The sequence below is a fragment of the Micromys minutus genome (assembly GCF_963924665.1).
Source record: "Micromys minutus genome assembly, chromosome: 16".
In the NCBI taxonomy this organism is placed as follows: Eukaryota; Metazoa; Chordata; class Mammalia; order Rodentia; family Muridae; genus Micromys; species Micromys minutus.
Window position 1 is genome coordinate 31,220,419 of NC_137985.1, and position 25,092 is coordinate 31,245,510.

At 47.5% G+C, this 25,092-nt stretch overlaps 1 protein-coding gene across 1 annotated transcript in view; it reads right to left on the reverse strand.

Moving 5' to 3' along the window:
* The window catches only part of PKNOX2 (PBX/knotted 1 homeobox 2), a 263,021-nt gene that overhangs the window by 45,558 nt on the left and 192,371 nt on the right, over positions 1-25,092 (reverse strand). Inside the window, exon 5 of the mRNA XM_080930675.1 lies at positions 15,993-16,132. Within this exon, the coding sequence (XP_080786801.1) occupies positions 15,993-16,132 (140 nt within the window). The remainder of the gene's footprint in view (positions 1-15,992; positions 16,133-25,092) is intronic.

Genomic DNA, 25,092 nt, shown 5'->3' on the forward strand with positions numbered 1-25,092 from the left:
TATTCTTCCAAGAAAGCATCTGCATCTCCTGGTCTGTCTCCTGTAACTCCTGAGACCACAGCATCTGCTTGTTTATTTCCTGTGCAGCATCGTTTCATGGGAGAGGAAGAGGAACATGTGCTGGACTCAGCTGTTGGTATTCTGCCACAGGAATGCTCTGGGCAGCATTGTCCAGTGAAACTTTCTGCAGTGACGCGAAGGTCCCACAGTTTGCATCATCCAACACAGGAACCACTAACCACTCGAGGCCAATGAGCACTTGAAATATAGCCAGTGCAACTAAGATGTTAAATCTTTAATTGTATTGAATTTTAATTAATTTAAATGTAAATAGCCACATGTGGCTAATGACTACCATATTGAGGGACAGAGTTAGTCCTGTAAAGGAGAACAGACATTGCTCCCTCCCCAAGTGGATTCACGAAGAGCAGAGCTAAGCATCTAGCCAGCACAGTATGTTTAGCATCCATCAGTAGGCTGCGGAAAGCCCTGATGTCTGTCCCACCCTGAATCCTAAAAATCGAGGGCAGAAAGAAACAGGGAAGGCTTAGCCTCATCCTGCCTAGGTCTTTCCACTCAAGTGCAGGATGGGCTGATCCTTGTTTAGAGAGCTGATGCATAAACTCCTAGACCCCAGGGCTATGTACTAGGTTTAGAGTAAGTAAGAGAGAGGACCAATATTTAAGGTTTGTTCTCATGCATCCAGAATTGCCAGAAATCTCTGCTGTACCCAGGAAGGAGCTGGCAGGGAAAAACAATGGGCAAATTTACCTACCCAGCTAAAGACAAAGAGAACAGCGGGTGAAGGGGTTAAACTCCAGTGTAAGTCTTCATTTGCAGCCTCCAATACTGCGGTATATTATGGTCTAATCTAACCTGATCCCAGTTTAATGCAAGATTCTCCTGGCCCTGAGTAGAATACCAAAGAAAGCCTCGGTGGCTGTAATTTAAGCAGAGCCCTGCAGTGGTTTAGCTGAGGGCCATGAAAGGCAAATTCCAGACGGCGTTATGAATTATTGCGCCTTATGAACCTTCCTACTCTCAACAGATGCCTGCTGCCATTTAAACAGCCACTAGATCAATTAGGAATGAAAGGCACAAATCGACTCTGTACAAGGGCACTAAATTACCAGGAACTAATAATCCGAAGCATCGTGCCAGGTGGTGGGGGTGCAGCCTATGCCCCAGCCCACACCAGCCACTCCGTCATTGCATATTCCTTCTTCGCTGGCTGGGGGGGGGCAGATGCTAACCAAATAAAGAGGTGGGGGATATTGGGGGGAGGAGAGACTGGAGTTGAGTGCAGGCTCTCATAGAGCAAGTGTTTGTTCTATGCCAGCATGCTTGTTTCACTGTGTGTGCATGTGATGCTGTGTTCATGCAGTACATATACACATAGGAGTGTGTACATGGTACTGGGGGCAGCGTTTTGTATGCCACAAGTCTAGTGTATGCAGTGTGTGTGCAAAGTTTTCTGTGTACACAGCATGAGGGGTAGGTGGGGTCTGCTGGGATTCAATGTTCAGCTATAAGCCTAGAGAGGGGAGGAGGTTTCCTCGGTTCCTACTCTTGCCTCTGCAGAGAGGAGAAAGCAGCTTTTCTTAGAATGGTCAGGGAGAACCTCTCTGAGGAGGTGACATTTAAGCTAAGCTTGGAATGATGAGGGGGCAGCCATGCAAGGAGCCGAGGAGGGGGTGTTAGCAGCAGGAGCAGGGAAAGCAAGACACTCTGAAGTGGCTGGTGGAGCCACCTGTGACAGTGTGAAGGGGGGCAGGAGAGGAGTGGAATGGAAATGGCTAACAGAGAGTCAGGCTGTGACAGAGCCACCGAGCCAGGTTTGCAGGGGTGGTGGTGGGGCATAAGGTAGCGGTGTCAAACACATTGGGGAGTTACATACCCTCTTCTGCAGAGCCATTGTATGGATCTATATTGCAAACCTGCAGATGTCGGGTCTCAGAGTGGATGGGCGGATATCTGGGGCTCTTTCATTTCATTTGGGAGTATTTTCCTTTCATCTTTCATTACACTTATCTATTTATTGTGCTGTGCATTATTTACTTATTTATTTATGGGGGTGTGCACTATTTGTACATTTACTTGTTTACTTGTTGTGGGTGTGTGTTATATTTATTTGTTTGTTTCTTGGACGTGTGCACATACCATACCGCACATATGGCGGTCAGAGGATAACTTGAAGGAGCTAACTCCCTCGTCTACTGTGGGGAACCCTGAGGGACTGAACTCAGGTTACTGGGCTTGGCGGCAAAGGCTTAAACTCACCGAGCTATCTCACATTTTGGGATATTTTCTATGCTTTTTGTGTTGGCTAAGGTTCAGCATGGGATTGTCCTGGCCTCCTGCTTCCCTCCCGGGCTGAGCAGCATTGTCGACACCCCAAACCTCCCTTCTCTTACCCTCCCCTTCTCAAGCTCCTGTGACTGCCGCATCCCCATTGACACAGGAGCCCATCCTTGGGAGCCAGGCCAGCGGGGTTATGTGTGGACCCCATGCGTTCCTTCGGACCACTCAGCGAACTCGCCTCCTACTTGCATGGCGACAGCTAAGGAATATATTTAACCTCTAAGAGAGGGTCAAGGAGCCAGTGATCCCGATGGGTTCCGTGGCCTTGGGCTTCTAAGGCTGTCCCCAGAGCAGTTGCCGATGAGCCACTGCCCCTTCTGCATTCACCAGCCTAATTTTTGCTCTCTATTTTCTAAGCCACCCTTCCTGATCCCTGAATCAGTGGAAGAGAAACCACAGCTCCCTTTGAGGAGCACTCTCCAGCAGCTCCTGCCTCAGGCTGAAATATGGAAGCTGACACCTAAGCAACCCAGAATGGACATGGATTCGGAGATGGACTAGGGAAAAGAACTTCATAAACACAACACACACGCACACACGCACACACACATGCACACAAGGAACCTTTATATCAAGTGGCCTCAGACTGTATCTGAGCTTGGTTTCCAGCATGGCATTTTGTCTGGCTAGAATATTTGTTTTTGAGTGCTGGTGACCAAAGTCAGGTTCCCATGCATAAGCAGACAAGCGGTTCACTAGTGAACTACATGCTCGGCTCAAAACCATGGGTTTTAAGGAACGCTTTTTCCTGCTGTCCAGGTTCATTTGTCTGTGGATCAACACCCTTTAGAAGCTTGAAGCAGAAATGTGGGAACTATGTCCCCAGGGCCAGGAGATGAGCAAGATATGAGAGATGGTCATTAGACTTTATTTCCAAAGAGCAGGGGACATTTGACCTCCACAGGAGCTCACCTTCTCCTTCCCCATCCCTTCCTAACTCTGCTCCCCACAGGCTACCTCCCTCCTGGCTGCACCTCCCCCTCCCCACCACCCCAATCTCTCTTAAGCCGCTCAAAATTTGGAGGAAATAAATCTCGCTGCACTAATTCAGCGAGAGTTTGAGCCCCGTCAGTGCAGAACAAATAAAAGGAGTGAACTGGCATGACATTTTACTGCAGAAGAGAGGTCGTTTCCAGCCACTAATAAAAAGGATTTGACACAGACTAATAAAGAGAAATGAATGTCTCTAATGGCCTAATTTAGCACTTTCAGCACTGTGCCTGGGCCTGGGTGCTGGGAGCCCGGACAGAGGCAGGAGGGCGGGACACACAAGGCTTGTGTGGAGGGGGAAGAAGGGATGGTTTCAAATAACATTTTATTGTTCCTTCTCTCTTTTCGGAGCCCCCACCCCCTGGCCCTACCCCCACCCTCCTCACCTCTCCCCGGGAGCATCTGAACTAAAACCAAGCTCAAGATATGCAGTTCCTGTTAACGATCCACAGAAATAAAGAAGTCCTCTCCATAGAATTGCGGCCTTGTGCTAGCTTAAGAAGGTGATTAAACCGAATGTGTTGATTTCTACTGGGGTTTAAGTCATCGTTTGGTTTAATTACTTCTGACACTTCTGCCTTCCTGTTTTCTACATCACCCATATATGCTGGTCAAGAGTGCCCAGTGTTTGGTTAAGTGGGTGGGACTGCACCCTGCCCCCCAGGGGAATCAAACAGATCAGATACGGACAGTACACTTGCTGAAGCCCTTTGCAGATAGATGGTCCCACCACTCCCCTCAGCAAACAAAAGCTAGAAAACCCTAGGTTGACCAGAGGTTGCTTCCCCTACCTCACCGAGGCTTCTGAGAGCTGGTGTGAATCCACAAAGCTCTTTTCCTCCCCCCACTTCAAGACAGGTTCTTAGTAAAGATTCAGCTGATCAGTTCCTTTAAAGTTTGCATGGCTGGGAGCAGAGACCACAGCTTTCCTGGTGGCCTTGCACACTCTAATCTGACTTGATGCTCCCTTCTGTGGCTGCAGCACATGTCTCATTACGGTAAGGACTCAGGAAAAGACAGTTGGGTCCATTTCCCAGTTCCCTTTCTTCCTCCGTAGACAACTTGGCTGTGCTGTTTCTTTTGTTTTTAATTTAAAAATTTTTTTTCTACTTAGAAACAGGATGGAAAAGAACACAAACTGCTTCAGAGAGGCTGGGATACAAAACTCAGGAGCAACAGCTGTGTCAAAATAGACACACAGAAACAGGGGCCGCTGCAGGTTTGGAGGAGCTGAAGGGACAAGCCTTCAGAAATTACAGTCAGTGAGTGCCCTGTCGGATAAATCCTGTGATTCACATCAAGCCTCTGTCCTTTCTGAGTGTCTCAGCCATATCTTTCCTTGTGACCTTAGCCAGGCTACAGACCTCAATTATGGTTCCAGCCAAGTATGTGGCCACATCACTGGGCTGTCCACCTCCTCCCACCCCACCCCCCATAGACATCCATGGAGCTTCCAGACTCCCTCAGCACCCTTGCCTGGCCAGACACATCTTACTGAGGCAGAGGAAGCCCGGGCTCAGTGCCCACTCCTCCCAGAGCCCCAGGTTCATTCCAAAGGGTAAAGGGTAGTGAGAGCCCTTCCCAGGTGGGGTGGATGATATGTGATAGAGATTTCTGGGTGGAAACAATGTAGCATGACCAAAGTCACAGAGGGGGTTAGCCTGTTCCAGAAGATACTAATCTGTTGGCCAGAGCGCTGGCTGGGGTGGGACACTAAGGGTGGGGCTGTCATTCAAGCTACTGCTTACCCTTATGATACATGGTTGCCAAAGGCACGCACACGGTGTGCTGTGCATAGGGGCTGGCATTGTGATACTTCATTGCTAGTATCACAGGCCAGAGAACAGTGGGATCACAGAGACAATATCCCAGAAGGCACTGCTCCAGGTTTTGGCTCTACACTGGGCTCCAGTGACTTCTTGCACCTGAGCTTCCTGGTCCTGCATCCTCCAAGGCCTTCTAATGATTGGCAGAATCCAACTCACACACTGTGATGGGTTTCTCTATCCCTTGTCTCCCTCCTTCATAGTCATCACAGGAAATTCTTGGGTTTCTCTCCTGGCTTCACTCAGTTTACAGAAGGAAGCAGGGGGGTTTTGGAACAGATACAGACTGTGGAGACAGTGGCGTGATATCTGGGCAGGTTATAGAATGTCTTGAGCCTCAGTTTCTACTTTTCTATAGCGGAGACAATCCCTCCTACACATAGTTAACAGAAGAAACAATCTTTGGTACCCAGTAAGCTATCAATTAATACAATTAATACTCGCTTACAACCCCCTCCCCTGGGGGTATGAGAGGGGGGTATGTGGACTCCTTTATATAAGCAACAATAATACCATCCACTCCCTTACATTTACTTCCCCTGTCTGCTGACTCATTTGGCTGGAAAACGAGTCCATATACTAATTTCAATGGAGGCTCAGAAGGAGAGGGGAGAGATGCCTTGTTATTTTCAGAATGCAAAAATACCAACTAACTCCCTCCCTCCCTCCCTCCCTCCCTCTCTCCGTTGAATGCACCCACGGAGGACAGAGAACAACTTCCTCTGAGCATCTCCACTTTAGTCTTTGAGACACAGCCTTCTGCTGAGCTTAGCACTCACTGTTTCAACTAGGATGGCTGGCCAGCAAGCCCAGAGACCTGCCAGTCACTCGGCCCTAACCTGGTGCTGGCATTACAGTCATGCACTGACACACCAACTTCCCCACGGGTACTGAGCAGCTGAACTCAGGTTCTCAAGCTGGAGCATCAGGCCCTTTACCCTACTGAGCCATCTCCCCAGCTCAGCATCACCCTTCCAGTGTCTAGCAGCTCCTTTCTAGTTTTGTGATGGAAAACTATATGCAAGTCACATGACGGCGAACACAGTGTTTTCTGCTGTCCCTCTGATTGTAGTCTCAATAGCCTCTTGGTCACAATGTCCCCTGCTCTCTATGTCTCTTTTGAGCTACTTGAGACAGGGTTTTGTTATGAGTCCCAGGCTGACTTTGAACTTAGGATGTAGCTCAGGCTGGCCTCAAACTCCAGCAATATTCCTGTCTTAGTCTCCTGAATGCTGGGCTTAAAGTCATTAGCCACCAGGCCCAGCCAAAGCTCCTTTATATAATAATAATAATATCAATAATAATTCCTTATTTCCCCATGACATTGATTTCTTCCTACTAATCACAGCAGTTGTACATAGAACCATCTTCCTTACTCCATACTGAACAACTGCTGTCTGTGACCTGATAACTTTCTAAATTCCCAATAAATGTAAAAACAGAGAGTGGTCCTCCGACCACTGATGGATGGGAAGGCTCAAATGAAGCAAGCAGTGTAACTACGGCGATGAGGTTTCTGAAGCAAGAGCCTGACGTTCTTTCTGGCTTCGAATCTGTCATTCCTGGGCAAGCTAGAGTCGGATTTAGCCACCCAACAGCTTGTGGACACGGTTGCTCTAAAAGGACTGGCTTCTGCTGGAGTACGTGGGTGGGAGGGGTGGAAGGTCTTGGGGCGGGGTGTGAAAAAAGGTGCGTGTTCAGCCTCTCCTCCCCACTTCAACAGCACCAGATGGAGAGAAGAGAGCAGGGTGGGGAGAAGAGCCAGAAGCCCCTGGTTGGATGTATTTTTACTTCAGGTGTGACGCTGAAAGCATGCAGGATTATTTTTAGTCCTGCCCAGTGGGCGGTATGCTCGCCTGGGTTGCCTTGGAGAGGACTTTTTCTTGTTACTAAATTGGAGCTGCATCTGTTAAGGTTCCTGGGCTGCAACCTAGCTCTCTTCCCCCAGGTGGGTGGGACGGTAAGTGTGGGACACAGGCATGTCATAGTCTTCTCTGTAGGCCTCTGTCTATATGTACATTTGTGTACATGCATGTGTGCGCACACACACAGAGAGACAGAGAGACAGAGAGCCTGGCACATCAAAAAAAAAAAAAAAATCAATACGAAATTTCAACAACGAGGATGTTAAGTCAAGTCTACAAGAGCAAAATCTAAAATCTCTCCCATGGGACTCCGGCCCATCCTCATCACAAAAAGGAGAGGTAATGAGCACAAGGAAGAATCAGCTTTTCCTGAGATTAGGCAGCTAAGGAGAGGCAGTCAGAGCTTCTCTCCGGGTCACCTGAAACCCAGCCAGTTCACAAACAGGACGCACTGCAGCAGAGGACCAGATGAGTGGAGGCAAAGAAGGCTCTACCCACTTCGCCTTGGTCACTGGCAGGGGCTGAACACTCACCCACACATATTTGGTGGCGCTTGTTGGTTTGTAAGAAGCTCTTATAAAACACTGCAGTCCGTCCCTATGCACTTAACACATCCATTTGACGGAAGAGCCACCTGGAGTGCTGGCTGGGTGGTTGAATAATTTTATCAAACAAATAAATGATTTGAAGCATAAACTCAGATGTCCAAACTCTGAATACTGAACTCTCTTCCATGTGGTAATTTTGGACTTTTTTAACATTTATTTATTTAGGTAGGTGGGTGCACATGGATAGGTCAAAGGACAGACTGAAGGTTCTGTTCTCTCTACCATGTGGGTTCTGGGGATCAAACTCAAGTGATCAGACTTGGCAGCCAGTCCCTTTACCTGCTGAGCAATCTCACTGGTCCCATATGCTAATTTGAATCACTTTGTTCTCCTCTTTCTTTCACAATCCTTGAATCTTGTGTATCTTGAGAACAAAAGCCAAGCTGCCCTGGGGGGTGGGGTGGGGTGGGGATCCTTAATCATCAAGACTTTTGCCAAGACAAGACATGTCTGTTTTATCAGATAGGTGTCCAGAAGTACATCTGCTAATAACATTTCTGTAAAAGAACAAAGCTGCGTCCACATTGTTGAGATTCATATTGATTTTGTTTTTTGATGTGCCATCCCACCCCCCTTTTCTCTCTCTGTCTCTCCCTTTCTTCCTCCCCCCTCTCTCCCTTCCCCTCTCTCTCCCTCCCCATTTTCTCTTTGGATGTCTGTAGGGTAAAAAGCCTTTCAAAAGAGGGCCAGTAATTTTGCCCAACGATAAAGTTAGAAGCCCGAAGCCTTAGTCTTTGTCCTTTCCACGCGGCCATGAAATGTCTAAGAAATGCAGAACATTCTAGTTAAAGGAGGAGAGTGTTGGGTTAGCTGCCTGGCTAAGAAGTCTTTGGAGACAGAAGTCCTAAAGCCCCAGGATGCTCTTCTCCCACTCCACCCACCTCATCTGCACTATTGGGTCTCCCCAATACTGACTACTTTCCCTTTTGTGAGGAGGGACAGCGTGTCATTGAGGTCTCTGTGTACCGAGCAGTGCATGACCTTGTGAGAATACATTTTGGGGCTTCTAGATTCCTGGATCTCCTATCAGTAAGTTATGTCTAGGTGGGGTGTGAACACAGTCTGTGGACAACTCAGCTCAACCTAGACTAGGACTGAGTGGCAGAGGCACAGCATTTACTACCTCTGGGCACACATACTGCTCTAGAACAAAGTAGCTGCTGCCCATTGGCCTTCCAATAACTCATGCAGAAACTAAGCTTAGGCCAAGAGCCTTCAGAAGCCAGTGGGAAGGGGATAGAATGGGCTCCCCCTTGGAACTAGAGAAACTAGAACATGGTATCACTTTCCCAGATGATGGCCCCAATGAACTGGAACCCCTGGTGACAGCCCTTGGCTAAAATGTTACTTCCCATGCAGCAAACCCAGCTGCTTCAGAGTGTGTGCACTGGTCACTAAAGTTTCTAGTTCACAAAGCCTCATCAAGGACAGAGCCTTGAACATCTGTCTTATGTACCTAGTACTTCAGAGACCTTGGCCCAGAGCTCTGGTCCCAACTTCTTTCTTGGAATGACTCCATCTTTCTCATGCTGTCCTCAGGCCACCTTACCCAACACATTCCATAAGTGACCAAGCTTTGTGCCAGTGGAGACAAAGAGTTAAGCACTAGGGTCACTTACTTGTAGCCAGAACACTCTTTGGTCACAGGGTGAACCAATTCCCTCAGAGACGCATCATTAGAAAGTGGCAGTTCCCAGGGTTCTGGCCAGGAAGCTGCTGAAGAGGACAGTCACAGCAGGGCCCCTGCCACTTGTCTAGCCTGATCCTAGGGACACTAACTTCCTAGCATCTCTCAGCCCGGCCGAAAGGACGACTTTGGTGCCACTCTCTCAGGGTTTGCCTCCCTTGGGAAAGTATGACTCTTCCACACAGGGCAGATGCCTTAAGTCAGATGTTTGGATACATTTTTAGATTCCTTACTAAGTGCCAAATTTATATTTTAGCTACTCTCTATGTCTATCTTCCCCCACTGCCCTGCCTGCACATTTCTTCACTGAGCAATGCCTTCTGGGCCTAATTTAATATTAAGCTTTACATACACACAATACACTAAATACATGCTTAGTTGAGTAACACTGTGAAAACCTAACCTCTTGATTAGGAGCCCCTTCCCATCACCAGAGCCCTACCCTTTACTTCCTGGCCCTGATGACCCTGCTTGCTTCAGTTTCCCAACTTGTTCAACAGCTGCTGACACATACAGAGAACACTTACCATCCGCCAGGCGTGCACATGTAGTGTGTGTGTGTGTGTGTGTGTGTGTGTGTGTGTGTGTGTGCACATGTGTGTGGGAACATACTTGCCCATGCATAAGGCAGCCAGAGGTTAATGTCAGATGCCTTCTGCTTTCGTTCCCCACACTATTTTTTGAGATGGGTGCTTTCCCAGGATCCACCTGCTCAAGCACCTCCATCACTGGCGTTACAAATGAGCACTTGCCTTGCCCTGGACTTTTTGTTTGTTTGTTTGTTTTTAGAGACCCAAACTCAGATCTCCATGCTTGAGCTGCAAGCACTTTACTCTCCCCAGCATCTGTCCCCGCCCAGGTTCTTTACTAAGCCTTTGCCTGTGCAATCTAATTCTTGTGGCAGCTGCAATGGAGATATAGTATTACGTGCACTTCCATTTAAAGAGGAGGAAAGCTAGGACATAGAAACACTGCGTGCCCAGTTGTGGAGCCAGCACGTGGACCACACAGCTGCCAAGGCTGTGCTCCTAATTCTGAGACCCACATCACTGAATGCTTCAGGTTGAGGAGGCCAAAGCCACACAAAACTGGGCCTATACTTAAGACCCTCCAGTCCACTCAACACACACAGCTCTTTGCACTGGGCATTCCCTAACGTTATCGAACTTAATCCTGGGTATTAGTGTTTTCTTTTCTACAGCTGAGAAAATGGAGACTCTGAGAGATTAACTCACCCAAGGTGACAAAGTCGGTTATCACCACATCTATTTCTAGAACATTATTTTACTTCCCAGGCCTAGCATGGGTTGCTAAGCTGAATTTGCACCTCCAGCTAAAGGGGCTGTCAGGATCAAGCGTCGGGATTCGGGATTCGGTGACCTTTAGGATGGTGTCCTGGGAGTGCTCTGACCACTGCTCCCTGTCGTGGTTCCTCCCTTCCCCCACAGGTGTGGGTTTGAGAGGAACCCAGTCTGAATTCGAGAGAAATGGGAGTAATGTGCACAGCACTTTAGGAATCTCCTTAGTTTATGGAGTGACAGTTAGACTTGGCATAAGATCTCAGGGGTAGGGCACACCAGGGTGGAGGATCCCTGCTTAGTGGTTCATGGGAACTGGGGGACTGGTTTAAGCCTTCCTTCTGAGTGCAGTATGTAAAACAAACAAAATAAAAAAACAAAAAACAAACAAACAAACAAAACCCAACAAGATTCTAAGTCGAGAGAAAAGAAAGAGGAAGTAAAAGGGTTTAAAACAGAGCCTCTAGAATTGCCTTGAAGGAGTTCCCTCCCTGGTAAGGTAAGCCAGCGAAGGCTCTTGGACAAGGGTGGCTGCTGAGAGTGGGCTTGCGCAAGCAGACTGAACAGTACTGTGCAGAATCCCCAACGCGGAAAACTCTTGGCCTTGGCCTTCAGGTGGACACACATATCCAGCACTTACTCCACCCTCAGTACTTTGCCAAACATTAAGTCATTAAAGAGAGAATATTTCAAGTTAAGATTCCAGAGTTAGACCTGAGGGGACAGAACCAGGGGACAGAACGGGATGTGGAAGATCAAGGCCATTGAAGCTACTGAAACCACACATAGGATTATCCTCCTCCCTCCGTTTGTAAATAGAGACTGTGTATCTGTGACCCGGCTCCTTACATCCGGACTGTACTTCATGCTGGCAAGATGGAGTCCTGTGTATTTCTTTTCAACTCTTCAGTAGCAGTTTTGAGTGGGTCATGGAAGGAACATTTACAACACAGAAATTGACAAAAGTTACAAACCATGCTCCTCCCTTACTCCGCCCCCCCCACCAATTCCCAGCACCTCAAACTAGGGCCACAGTGTATTTACGGGTTACTGTCTAACCTACTTAATTAATCCCCTCAACAAGCAATTCAGCTGGCTCTTTGCCTACACTGCTGAGGGTGACTTGTGTAGAATGCTGGGGACAAAGCAATGAGCCAGATAGACAGGGACCCAACCCTGTCCGTGTGGAGTTAACGGTCCAGCAAGCGAAGGGAATAGAAATGTTTATCCAGATGTTAATCCAATTAATTTGTTGAGTAATGGAACAACAACAACAAAGGTCAGAGATCTCCACCTGATTCTGTAGCTGACCCCTAGTGCTTTTTACTGGGGAAGCAAAGCACAGTTGGCTTCACTATTTTTTTTTTTTTTTTTTAATTTTTTGCTTCTGAGACCTCCAGCCCACATTCCTTTACCTTAGGTAACTTCAGCACCGACAGGGGGGTCATAGCTCTCCGAGATGTTCTTGCAGCCATAGGAGAGACAGGCAGTACCTTAGCTGAGCTTGCTCTGCAAACTCACCCTCCTCCCTGCCCCCCTCGCCCTCCTCCCCACCTCGCACCTGGCCAGCCTAGCTCCCTGCCACTCTTCTGCTCCCCAGGACATCCCGGTTTCCATGGGAACCCACACACTTCAAAGGGGAGTGAAGGAGACTGGAGCGAGGAGGACCGGGAGTGAGAGCTGGATTAACCTCACCCTCTTGGCCCCATTTCTGCTCGGCGTCCTAATCCCTCAGTCTCAAACTGCACCTGACACCTGACCACCGCTCTGCAGCAAGGCAGGTGGGGGTGTGGTAGTCCAAGTTAGATTTGAACTTCCCTGGAAGGAAGCGTCAGAGTTGAGGTGGGAGCTGAGAAAACTCAGAACCATCCAAACCTAAACCTTCTACTCCACAGGCCTCCCCCTCCTCCGATCCCTTCTCATCATTGCTCCTGGGCCTCAAACACAATTACCCGGGATGTGCATCCAATCATGGGATCTGCTTGGATTAGACCGAAATCATTAATCTGAGCCGGAGCTCCTGGTTGCTCTGCTGATTAGCCCAGATGATGCACCGGTATGATCCAATTAAAGACGGGCTCTGCTCGTCCCCTCCCCCAGCTTTCAGATCAGAAGGGAACCAACATATTTCATTAACACATCCTTATACACAAATAAAACCTTGGGGGCACTGGCAGGCTCCCTCCCCTTTGTCATATTGTCCCTCTGCCTGTCAGCAGTGCAGGGATAGGGGAAGCTTCCTCCATCTTTTTCCATCTATAGTCCTGGAAGGGGCCACAGGGAAGACTTCCAAAAAAAGTAGTACTGGGCACTAATCTGAATGGAAGGGTCTTGTTACATTTATTGACATGAAATGTGGACTCCCTAATGTGCTTTGGAACAACCAAACTGCCCCCGAGCAGGCAAATCTAATTAAAATAACTGACCTGACAGGAGTCTGGGCATCCAAGCAATGGCTGCAGAGCGGGGCTGCTGGTTCTAATAGGAGAGGTGTAAATAAAGGGGATAACTCCGGGGCTCTGGGCCTGGAGGCAATAGGACCAGAGAGCTAGGCAATGGTATAAGTGTTAGTGCCAACCTAGCTGTGAGGAGCAGGGCAGCCATGTTTGCCTAGGAGTCTCTTTACTGCATCAGATGGTCACAAGTCCACCTTGGGCAAATGCTAAGGGCTTTTGTTGGGTTATCCCAGGGGAAGAGAAGTGATGAGTTGGAAGAAGGGTTAATTGAAGGACTATCTGAGTCCTACTTTGCATGACACAGTGGGCAGGTCACCTCTCTTACAGCTTGGCTTGGGCGTAGTGTGAGCCTGGGCTCCTAGGAAGAACTTTGGAGCCCAGGGACCTTGCTGTGATGGTCTTGTGGAGTGCATCTTTGCTCTGTGCCTGCCATGGTGCTAGATGCCTCAGGAACTCCTCCTAAGGATGCTTCCCAAGTCTGCCATGAACCTTTAGGCCCAGTGAGGCAGGACCAATTTTGGATTTCCAGAAACTTTATTTCTAGCAGATATCATGACTTGATGCAAAATGGTGATTGTATTTGTGGCCTAGGACAATAATGAGAGAGGTCAGAGGAAGGAAGACCTGTGAGGTGGGGACTGGGGGTTGTAGGAACTATGCTCAGTCTTCTCAGCCCCCCACCTTAAGCACCCTGTTTTCTCTCAAAGAGCACCCTTAAACATTTTTTTATTGGTTTTTATGTGTGAGTGTTTTGCCTGAATAATGCTTGTGCCTCACAAAGCTTGAAGAGGGCATTGGGTCCCATGGGACTGGAGTTGTTGAAGACTATTGTGAGCAGTCATGTGGGTGCTAGGAATCAAACATGCATCCTCGGGAAGAGCAGCCAGTTTCTTTTAACCTCAGAGCTATCTCTTCAGGCCCAAAGATCCTCTGAATCAGAGGCATTCTTTGTGATCTATGTTCACTACCCCCCCATCCTTAAGGGTCTGAAGAGATGTCTGAGATCACCCTCTATGGTGCATAAGAATCACCCAGGACCATGTGAATTTCATATATCGAGTCATGAGGTTTGGTTGGGCTCCAAGACATCTTTCTAATCAGCTCTAGTCATACGACGTGCTGTTGCTGGCCCGTGGACCACGAGTGTAGTGATAGTTGTCTGAATTGAACACTGTGAGCCATCAGGTCATGAGGGCAGCTTGCAGAGGTCACTTTTCTTCCTCTCCCTTCTCAAGCTGCTCACAGAGGCTCACACCTCCTCGAGGTCTCCAGGCTCATTAACGGGCATCTGTGTCATCATCAGCCTGAGCTGCTCTGGTCACTAGCTCATCCTGATCCTATAACACAGCAAGTCCTGTGTTGGCTGACAGGGCTAGCCTACCTGTTTCTCTCCCCTGGTGGAGTCAGTTGTTCAGCCAGTAAGACCAGCCACAGGCACTGCCTCCCAAAGAAGACCTGCCCAGTTTCTCTGGGTACACAGTGGTGCCTTCTTATTTGCTTATCCATCGATTCCTGGGGTGACAAGTACTGGTGTTTACCTTCCTACGACTCTTTCCCAGGAGTCTAGCACGGTGCCTGCGATATTAATAGTAATGATTTTATAGGAGAGAAAGAGGAAGGGAGGAAAGGACCCCGAGGAAGGCTAGCTTGCCCTCCCTGGGAGATTAATGCCACTTACTGATTCCAAAATTCTTTGGGCAGAGCCCTGCATCCAAGGGCAGCTGGGCCTGGCTTATTCCTTGCACAAGGCAAGGACCAGGTACTGTTTTGTTTTTCTGCAGGGCCTAGGTGTTGGCATTAGAGGCAATCAGCTTATCTGAGTAACTAAAAATAATGCTGAGGATAATGATAACAGCATCACTAATTACCATCATTACCACATAGACATTGTCTTGGGGTGCGGGGGAAGGAAGGACTCGGTCTTCATTTGTCTTCCTGTTCGCCAGTCTTGGGTGCATTATTCCCTGTGTTACTGGCATTAGCTGTGATATATACCTCTCCCAGGTATGCTGCTCTTGCTGATGACGCACGGGAACATGGGGACATGCACAGGTGAATGTGAGCCGGAGTCCAGCCTCAGTACCAAGTGAAGACTGGGCATTGTCCTTTCTTTGTACTGTGGGATCCTCACGAACAAACGACAATCACAGTTTCATTCAGGTCTGTGTTTAGATAAGTACAGCCTCTGCCCCATCCACACACACAAGGACTGGAGTTCATTGAAGCTGATGGACACCTTCTCATTCAGGATGCTGTCCTGGGTCTGTGGCGCAGGCAGAACGAGATGACTGAGGAGAGCAGCCTGTTCTCAACAGACTCACTTTGGGGAAATCCCAGGACCCACCCAGTCACCCACAACACCTCTTGCTAAGAGCATGAATCAGAGCGTGGCCCAACAAACAGCTGGAGCCAAGTTTACCTGGGAGGCTGACAAAGATAATTCACACCCCTCTTCCTGTTGATTGACCAACCGATTCAACGTGCCTGAGCCTGCAGCCTAGGACTAGGTGTTTTAAAACAGCTGTCCCTGTTTGCATACACACAGTTTACTTGACTATCAAGTTGTAGATGGTAAGCTTGTTGGAATGAAGGCAACAAGAAACCGGGCAAGGAGGGGGTTTGGCTGGCTGAACTGAGGGTTTCTGATGCTCATTAGGGCCCACCTTCCCACTTGAGATGGGAAGGGAGTCTTCATGGCTGATACCACCTATACCCTCATACCTGTCACAGATACTGCCAGCAGCTAAAGTAAACCCACAGTGACCTGCTGGGGGTAAGCGGATTCTGAATTGACTCGAGGAGGGGGACGCCCAGGCTAGCTGCTGCTGGCTGTCACTGTGGACCACTGTGTACCCTCTGACCTGTGGTCTCATTTGACAGCTAAGGCTTGCTGGAGCCTACCTGTACACAGCTCGCTTGTCAGCCTCCAGCTGGGCCTGGGGATCAATGGGGGCACTGGGCACAGGTGTGCTGGCGGTGGCTGAGGGTGCTGAGATGTGAACAGCCTGGGCCTTGGAAGGTGGCTGCGCGGTTGCTGTCATCTGCAGAGAGAAGGAAGGGGAAGGGAAGATTAGGTGGAGTGAGAAAGGTCTCCATTGGTCTATGCCGGGCCTGCAGGGAAAATGTGGGCAACAGAGCTATTCCTAATAAAGTGTATCCGGGTATTCGTGGGGACAGAAAAAGCGGTCTCTTCATTTTCTTCAAACGAGTATGTTCTTAACCAAACAACACTTAGTAACCAGGGAATGGATGCCAAAAAGACTTAGAGAATTTTTTTCATTTTTTATTTTACTGAGACAGGGTCTCTCGTAGCCCCAGGTTGGCTTAAAACTTGCTGACTATCTGAGGCTCACCTTGAATGTGTGATCTCCCTGTTTTCTCTTCCTGGGATCACAGGCACACCTAAGAGATGGTTCTTGACTCAAATGTTGTGATCTTTGCCCAGAAGTAGACAAATAAAAATAAAAACAAAACCATAATACAATAACCTACTTAAATTACACTTGGGAGTCTTTTTTTGTATGACAGTTTTGACTATGTGTACGCATGTATCATGTTCAATGTGTACGCATGTATCATGTTCATGTCTAGTGCTCTTAAGTTCAGAAGATGGTAGTGCGTCTCTCCTGAAACTGGAGTTAAAGATGGTTATGAACAACCACATGGGTGCTGGAACCAAACTCATGTACTCTGCAAGAACATCAAGCGCTACTAACCACTGAGCCGTCTCTCCAGTCCCTGTTTCTAAGGGTTTTTTTTTTTTTTTTTAAATAATAATGAGTTTGATTAGATAACTTTAAAAAGCAGGAAAAACAGGTTGAGTATGTTTCATTTGGAAAATTATATTTATCGCTTTTCATGCGAGTCAAGCGGTAACTAACTCGTCAGGTGGTTTTTATGGCTAAGAGAATGGCTCTGCCAATTTGGTTTATATGGCCACTTGAAGATGATGTTTTTAACGGACAATGAACAGATGTCTGTGTTTGCTCTTGGTTGGAGCTACAGCTTTTAAAAAATGATTTTCATAGCACGTCATGGGGTTTTGAAGGCATTCCAAGGTCTACAATTTTACACCGCCAATACCAATTCCTTTCAATATAATACCTTGACTTTTCTGTTTAATGTTTTATTTAAAGAAATGGTCCAATATGTCTACAGTTTTTGAAAACCATTGTTACAGAACTTAATTCTTTTACATTATATTGATTTTATTTAAATAGACTCCTGAATGTTATTAACATTTCCGTATTACTCTCTTTCTTCTACCCGTCCCTGATTCCAAGATGGTCATTCTCTTGTTCTTGGTCAGAGCTCAAGTTTGGCTATGGCTCTAAGGCCTTCTTCACCACCCCCTGGCACTCAATTGACCATACTTAAATAAAAATGACTGACGTTCGACGAGAAAAAGAGTCAACAAATAAATGAATGCATATGTTTGAAAGAATCAGGCATGTCACAGCTTGGGAGTTCATAATAGGATCTGGGTCCCTGCTTTATGGAAGAAAAAGTATTTTGTGAATATATCACATTATTGCTGTGTGTATGTCCCCAGGACATAGGCATGTCTTGCTTTTTTTTCTACATATATTTCTGCTTCAGTACCACTATTTAAAGAAAAATCCAGCCTCCCACCTGCCCCTTGTTTTATTTTTCTGTATATTTATCAGCCTGACCATAAACTATATGTTTATTTGATTATTTTCTTCCTACTCCTCTCTAGAATGCAAGGAGGGCTCATAACAGTTGCATTCTGTCACTGGAAGGTATTAAATATTCGTTGAATGAATGAATTAATGAATAGCGGAGGGTAAATGAGACACCGTAAGAGAAGCATCTGTGTTTTGTTATACGGTGTCTTCTTCTTGTCAAAATGAAACACCTCTACCACCATGGGATACGTGTGCAAAGTCAGTCACAGGAGGCTTGGTGTCTCCAGGCCGGCAGACAGCTATGTGTCCATTTACTAGCCCTTGACCTCAGACAAATCCTTTAACTGGCCTAAGCTCCTTTTCCCCCACTCATCAGTATGTATTGAGAATTGGTGGTCTTTAAAGAGATGCTATGTGAAGGAAGCATGAAGCAAACGTACTAGAGTTCATGTTAGATAAAGGGTACAGCCAATAAAAAAGGGTGGTCACCTTTACACTGATCTGGGCCCTCACCTGTTAACACAATTGGGCATGTTTGCAGCCACCTCCAGAGTCCCATTAGGCACTGTGCTAGGCTCTGGGTTTACAAGAACAGTGCTGGACAACATGCAAAGTTTAGCAAGATCATTAAACTGCCAGAAGTAGAAAATACAGTGTAATTCACTTCGGCAAGGCATCTCCCACTGTGTGTGGCCTGGTGGGAAACTGCATGGATTGTGAATTATACCTCACTGACAGCAATTTGAGGACAGATGTCAGCATGGAAGCGGTTCCTAGGCAAAGGCCACATGCTTCCTTATTTTGGTCATTTTTTTTTCAACATTTTTTTTTCTTGATGATTTAAAGGTTGTCTGAGCATCAAACCCAGACACTATTGCTGATGCCAAGAAGTGCTTACAGACAGGAGCCTGGTATAGCTGTTTCCTGAGAGGCTCTGCCAGAGCTGGACCAATACAGATGCCAAATATCAGTTAGAGCACCGGGACCCCAATGGAGGAGTTAGGACAAGGACTGATGGAGCTAAAGGGGTTTGTAAACCCATTAGGAAGAACAACAATATCAACAAAACAGAGAACCCCCTAAGAGCTCCCAGGGACTAACCCACAATACGAAGAGTACTCATGGGGAGGGGGCATATCTCTAGCTGGATCTGTAGCAGAGGATGGCCTTATCTGACATCACTGGGAGGGGAGTCCCTTGATCCTGTGGAGGCTCAGTGACCCAGGGTAGTGGGTGAGCAGGTGAGAAGCACCCTTGTAGGTAGAAGGGAAGGGGGAGGAAATAGGGGGTTTGTGGAGGGGAATAACATCTGAAATGTAAATAAATAAAATAACCAATAAAAATAAATAAAAAGAAAACAAACAGCAAAAATTAAGGTTGTCTGAGGAAATGTCCAACAAATTTATGGATGGTAAGAAACTTGGGCCCAAAAGATCTTTACAGATTTGGACAATAGGGCAAACCTCAATAAGATTATTTTTCATCTAATAAGTTCAAATTGAACACTTCTAAAAATAAAACACAATCAATAATGCGAGTGCAGAACAGGGATACAGGGGTTACCATCGGCGCATTAACTGATGGCTAGCTCAATATAGCCAAGGTGTAATGTGCCCGTGAACAAAGAACAAGCAAATCCCAACATGAACGGATGCTGTCTGAGGATGCATTAAGGAAAGCCTAGAGCACAGTGAGGGGTTAGGATCTTGTTTTCACTTGGATTAAACAAGTACATGAAGGCATGTTCAGAGGACAGCGGACCAGCATGCTGAAGAGATTCTGTAGTTTGTTTCAAGATGACTACATGAAGGCCCCAGAATGTGTAAGCATGATTTGGTAACCAGAGGAAGTAGGGAGGCATGAGACACCCTCCCCCTGTTAAATATTTGAGCGAGGGGATTATAATTAAGCACGAGAGTTATAAAACGTACTCCAGTCGGAAAGCGGGCACAACTACATCATCAGAGCTCATCCGAGGGTGAAATGTCAGCGCACCGGGAACTGCTATGCCCACTAGGTAAATTGTCTGGTGTCCTTGAAAGAATCCATGAGGCCTCTGCTAAGATGAGATTCTCGAGAAGGGTGAGGGAGGTACTCCTCTGTTTGACTGGGGAGAGGCAATGGAAGGCCCTGATGGGATAAAGATGAATGCTCAGAATAAGAATTAAATCAAAACCGGTCATTTGCCGATCTCCTGAGAGACCTTCGGAGACTCTTAGAGGGTGGGAGAGACCAGAGCTGGTTTGAGAAGGAGGATGACTCAAATTTATGTGGCTCATGGGGGCTGATCCAGCCAAGTCTGCGTTTCTTTCTGGTTTGGAGGATGAATGTTTATTTCTGAACAGGTTCTTTTTGCTAGCCATTTCCAAAGACCTGGAATTCAAAAGGACCAGCCACTATTTACAAGGTCAAAGACCCTCAAGAGAACAGGGGTGATTTGAAATCAGTTTTAGGGGCATCGAAGTCTAAAGGGTGGGAGCAGAGGAAGAAGTTGGGAGAACCAGGGCAGGGCAGGGCTGTTAAATGGGCTCATGGAAGTGCCTGTGACACTGATGGTTGAAATTTTCGGGAATTTTGTAAACTGGTTGACGTCTGGGTGTTTTGAAATTGGCCACAGTGGGAGCACTTCACAGTGGGAGCACTTTACAGTGGGAGCACTTACAGAAAGGAAATTGGTGAGTGATGCAGATCAGGACTGGACCCTCCTCTCCAACCCATGCTTGAAGAGCCATTGTTACTAACTAGACACTAATTCCAGGGAACTTCGGAAGCGACATTCATCCACTCCTGTGACATGGGAAGAGACTAACGGTACGCATGCACAAGACCACTCAGCACATCCACAGCTGGTCTCAGATGGGCTACTCCAGACCAGAGCATCTCCTGTAAGGAAATTCTACCTCAATGGCTCACTGCAGACAAGGCAGGGGACGGCACTAATGCAGACAAGCAGAGGAAGGAGCAGGGCACGGAGGAGGAGGAAGAGAGCTATCCAATGTCCTGAGAGCAGACGAGGGAATCAGAAAAGCCTCAGCAAGTGAAGGAGCTTGGATCAGGTCTGGGGTTGATGAACCACTAACGATTCTTAGCGAGGAGTTTTGGGGCAAGTCTCCTGGCATTATATTTCCTGATGCAAGAATAATACCTGCCACACAGACTAAGGGGCTAATCAAGAGAACAAGATCTATGTGGATCCTGACTCTTCTCTTAGCTGTGGATTCTTCTTGGAGTGAAGACCTTGGGACCTGCCTGCTTCCCTTTCTTGGATGTGATAACACTAAGCTTATCTGTGTACCTAAGATGGAACCAGCCTTGCCAAAATCATAGACCTCAAGAACCCCTGTTCCATTCCTTTTTCTTCTTCCTTCCTTTCCTTTCTTTCATCCTTTCTTTCTTTCTTTCTTCTTTCTTTTGTTCTTTCTCTTTTCTTTCATTCATTCATTCTTTCTTCTTTCTTTTGTTCTTTCTCTTCTTTTCTTTTCTTTCTTTCTTTCTTTCTCTTTCTCCTCCTGCTACCCCTCTTCTCTTTGGTTATATGTATGGATGGCTTGTCTACATGTATGTTTGTGTACCACATGCACGCCCAGTGTCTACAGAGGTTAGAAGGTGTCAGATCTTCTGGAACTAGAGCTACAGACAGTTATGAGCTGCCACGTGGGCACTGGGAATCAAGCCTAGCTCGTCTGGAAGAGCCACACGTGCTCTTAGCCTCTAAGCCATCTCTATAGCTCCCTTGTTCCAATTCTTAAGTGATGTTCCCTGTCTGCCATTCTATAAATGGGAAGAGTTGAGGCTATGAAATGCATGACTAGACATACAATAGCTAGGGGAGCTAAGAGATCTAACCACTCTGACAATTTTACCTTAGAATGAGGAGAAGAATTTCTGGATAGCTGTAAGAGAGGCCAGAAAGTGCCATGTTCATGGTCCACATTAGCCTTTTTGACACCTTCATGTTAACCCCCCCCCTTCTACAGTTGTAGTGGGGGAACAGCCAGTACCTGGCAGAGTTTACCTGACTAATACAAGGTTGTGTAGGCTTTCAAACTGAAGAGCAATCCTGAGCAGTTCCTCAGTCCATTTTACAGACAAGAAAATGGACATTCATGCAGCTGAAGACACTCCTGGAGACGCTTGTTACCTGTGTCTGTAGCCCAATGAATTTCAAGTCGTCTTTCCTGACAGTGATTGTCCTGAAAATACTTCTAACTTAGGTGAAGCCTAAGTAGAAAGTTATGGAGGGCTTATTAGCCCAAAGTGGCCTACTGTTCATTAATGTTTCTTCTGGAGAACACAGAGGCGGCCCTCCAGAGACCCTGAACTAGGAAGAAAGCTGGGTTAGGGGCCCTGAACTCCTAATTTTGGTCAACTGCTATTTCCTGCCAGGATCCACTGGGAATTCTGCTTTGATACTCACAGAGGTGGAAGTAGGTAGCCTTGAGCAGAGAACCACCACGAAGCTTTCCTAGCATGCAAGAAAGTCACTTTGCATTAGGAAGAGCAGAGGTGTTCCTGTCACATAAAAGTAGTTCTGAATCTCACCCTTGACACTGACTGCTGGGCAAACTTTGAATAGGTAACTTTCTCTTCAGATGTTTTACCTGAGGAGAAAGAGTGATGTTTCCTCTCTCCCCTGCTCTGCTGGGAGGGTAGCTGCTCCTTGACGGTACTGACAAGAGACACCTCGGTGTGGGCAGGACACCTGCTCTTTTCCAACTCTCTGCCAGCTTGTCTCGCTCTCCTGTCAGACTGGGGGATGCTTGAGGACATAGGCACACGGATACAGAGCCTATCCAAACTCTATGGAATGCAGGAGGAACCGGTGTGGACCAGGTAGGACTTCCTATGCAATGATACCTTTCTAGCTGACCCCAGATACCCCAGGTCGTAATAGAGAGGTCTACTATCTCTGACCACACACTGATTGGAACAGTGGGCACCCTGTCAAGATCTGGAGCCGATAGATCTTGATATCTATATAGATCGGAGGTGGGCATCTTCTTTACCTCTATCTGTGAGACTTGAGCAAATTCTTCAACCTTTCTGATGGCAGTCTATAAAATGGGGATAGTTTTTTTTTTTTTTTTTTTTTTTAACACCTACAGTTAGAACTGACTAGAGGAAAATGAGGTATGGCGGGTCAAAGCAGCTGGAATTTAACAGGCTTCAGCATGGCGGTTACTGTTAACATTATCCATGCACTTTAAAACCTGCAGCCCACTAGCTGGCTGCCTCAGCTCTCCTCTGCCCTGAGGTCCTGTGACATCAGTGTATCTCTGTGGAGGGGGGGGGGAACCCAGTCGTAAGAAGTGTTGCAAGTATGGGCTTAGGAGCAGGATGATAGAAACAAATACTCCAATCATCAACTGTCTTTGGGTCAGGTGACTCTCAGCTCCCGTCAGCCTCAGCTGCCCTCTTAGTTGAACAGAGTGAATACTACCTCTCCCCGGTTCCATTATGAGGCCGTACAGGAAAGTGCAACTCAGAGAAGTGAGCTTTGTTTCTCAGCATCTTCTGGTATCACTTGTAGCCCTGGGGATGGGACCTGGCCTTGTGCACAGCAGGAAAGGCTTTACCTTGTAAGTTACAGCCTTGGGCTGCTGAGTACTGTTGATGTTCGATTTTCAGTCTTCTCTGAATTCACGCCCTACATCTGCTGTATCCTGGGGCCTGCACTCCCTGGGGTCCCCCACCACACACAGGACTGGTTTTTGTGGACCTTTAGCAATACATCTCTTCTAGGTTCCATGCTACAAACCTTGATCAGCCCATACCTGTACCTTCTCAGCACAGACATGTCTTCTAAGACATGATCCCCCTTCTCTGAGCCAGAAACCTAGCAGGTGAAAGTCAGGATAAGCATTCCTAAAGGAACCCAACAGGTTCTGTGCAGGTCTGCCCCCTCCCACCCGCTGCTAAGGGCTGGCTGCAAAGACTCAAGCCAGCAACTGGCACTCCCTCTAGTGCCAGGAAAAAGCCAGCATAGGTTCGGTTTCCTAGCATCCAAAAGACAGTCCAAGGACCTGGGAGAGGGTCAGAGCATGAAGCCACTTGGTAGATACAGCTTGGGGCTGAACAGGAAGGCAGCAGTGGGCACGGCCAGTGTCAAGGGGGATAATGGTCTCAGAGTGCTCAAAGCCTGGGCCTATTCCTTGAACTCCAGCAAGGGGGACCAGCACTTTCCCCATGTTCTCACTCCGCACACCCCAGGGCTCCTGGCTTCCTGAACATGTCTAAAGACTCCCATGATGGCCTCTGTAAGAAGCATCCGCACTTCCCCTTCTCTCCTGGCAGAGTCCTGACTCTCCCCAGAGTCCGTTCTTTTCTCCACGCTCCCCAGAGTCAGGTAGCCTTGGCCTCTGCCTCATCTGCCTCCAGTCTTAACATCTGTGACACTGTGGGGCCATCTCCATGGGTGGATGGGTTTCCCAGATGTAATGTTTTGCTTAGTGACTGACCAAGGGACAGATCGAGAGTGATGGATAGCCAGTGATGGTTAAATGTCTCAGGACAAACAAGATGCTACAGGGGCCTCCTCAAAACATCTGCCTTGGGAGGGGAAGCAGCGACAGAATCAGAACCCTGGCAGTGGGGGGTTCCTGAAACAGAAGGCTGAGTCCCCTCCACCAAGATCCACTAACCAGACAAGTGCACAGAAGAGTTGGGGTGCTGTGCAATACGGGAGAGGGGCTTGATTAATTTATTAACACTTCATAGGCAGTGCTTTACAAAAGTGTTACCAGATGCTGCCTCCCCCTAACTTTATGCTTGGTCATTACTGACAGAAAGCTGTAACAGAGATCAGGCAAGGGAGAGGAACCCTATCTCATGCTTCTCAGCTTTGTACAGTTTTTTTTTGGAGGGGGCATGACCCCTGCCCTCACTTCCTATTCATTTCCACAGGATCCCTTACTTCTGTGATGGTTCCAGGCCAGCCAGGGATTTCCGACAGACCCAAGAGCCTAACAGAATCTTATTGTGTGCATGGGTCTATCCACATAAGTGTGTGTGTGCGCGCGCACGCGTGTGTGCGTTCTTAGCTGAAAAAACATATCTGATATGCCTATTGTGCTCCTAATAAAAAAGTAATTAAAGTTCAATCCCATCTGGGCCATGGAGATGTGCAAAAGATGCAGCGAGGAATCGAGCCAGGGCATAGCTGAACAGACGCCGAGAAACCTCACCCTGGGTTCATACTCCAGTGTTCATAGGTTTTGAGGCCAAAAGGGCAGAAGTTGCACTTCGCATCTGCAGAAACTAAAGCCCCGTAAGGACGGGAACTCTAATTCTGCATCCACAGGACAAGGCACACAGCTGGCTAGACCTGCAGGAAGCACTCAAAGGTTGAGGGA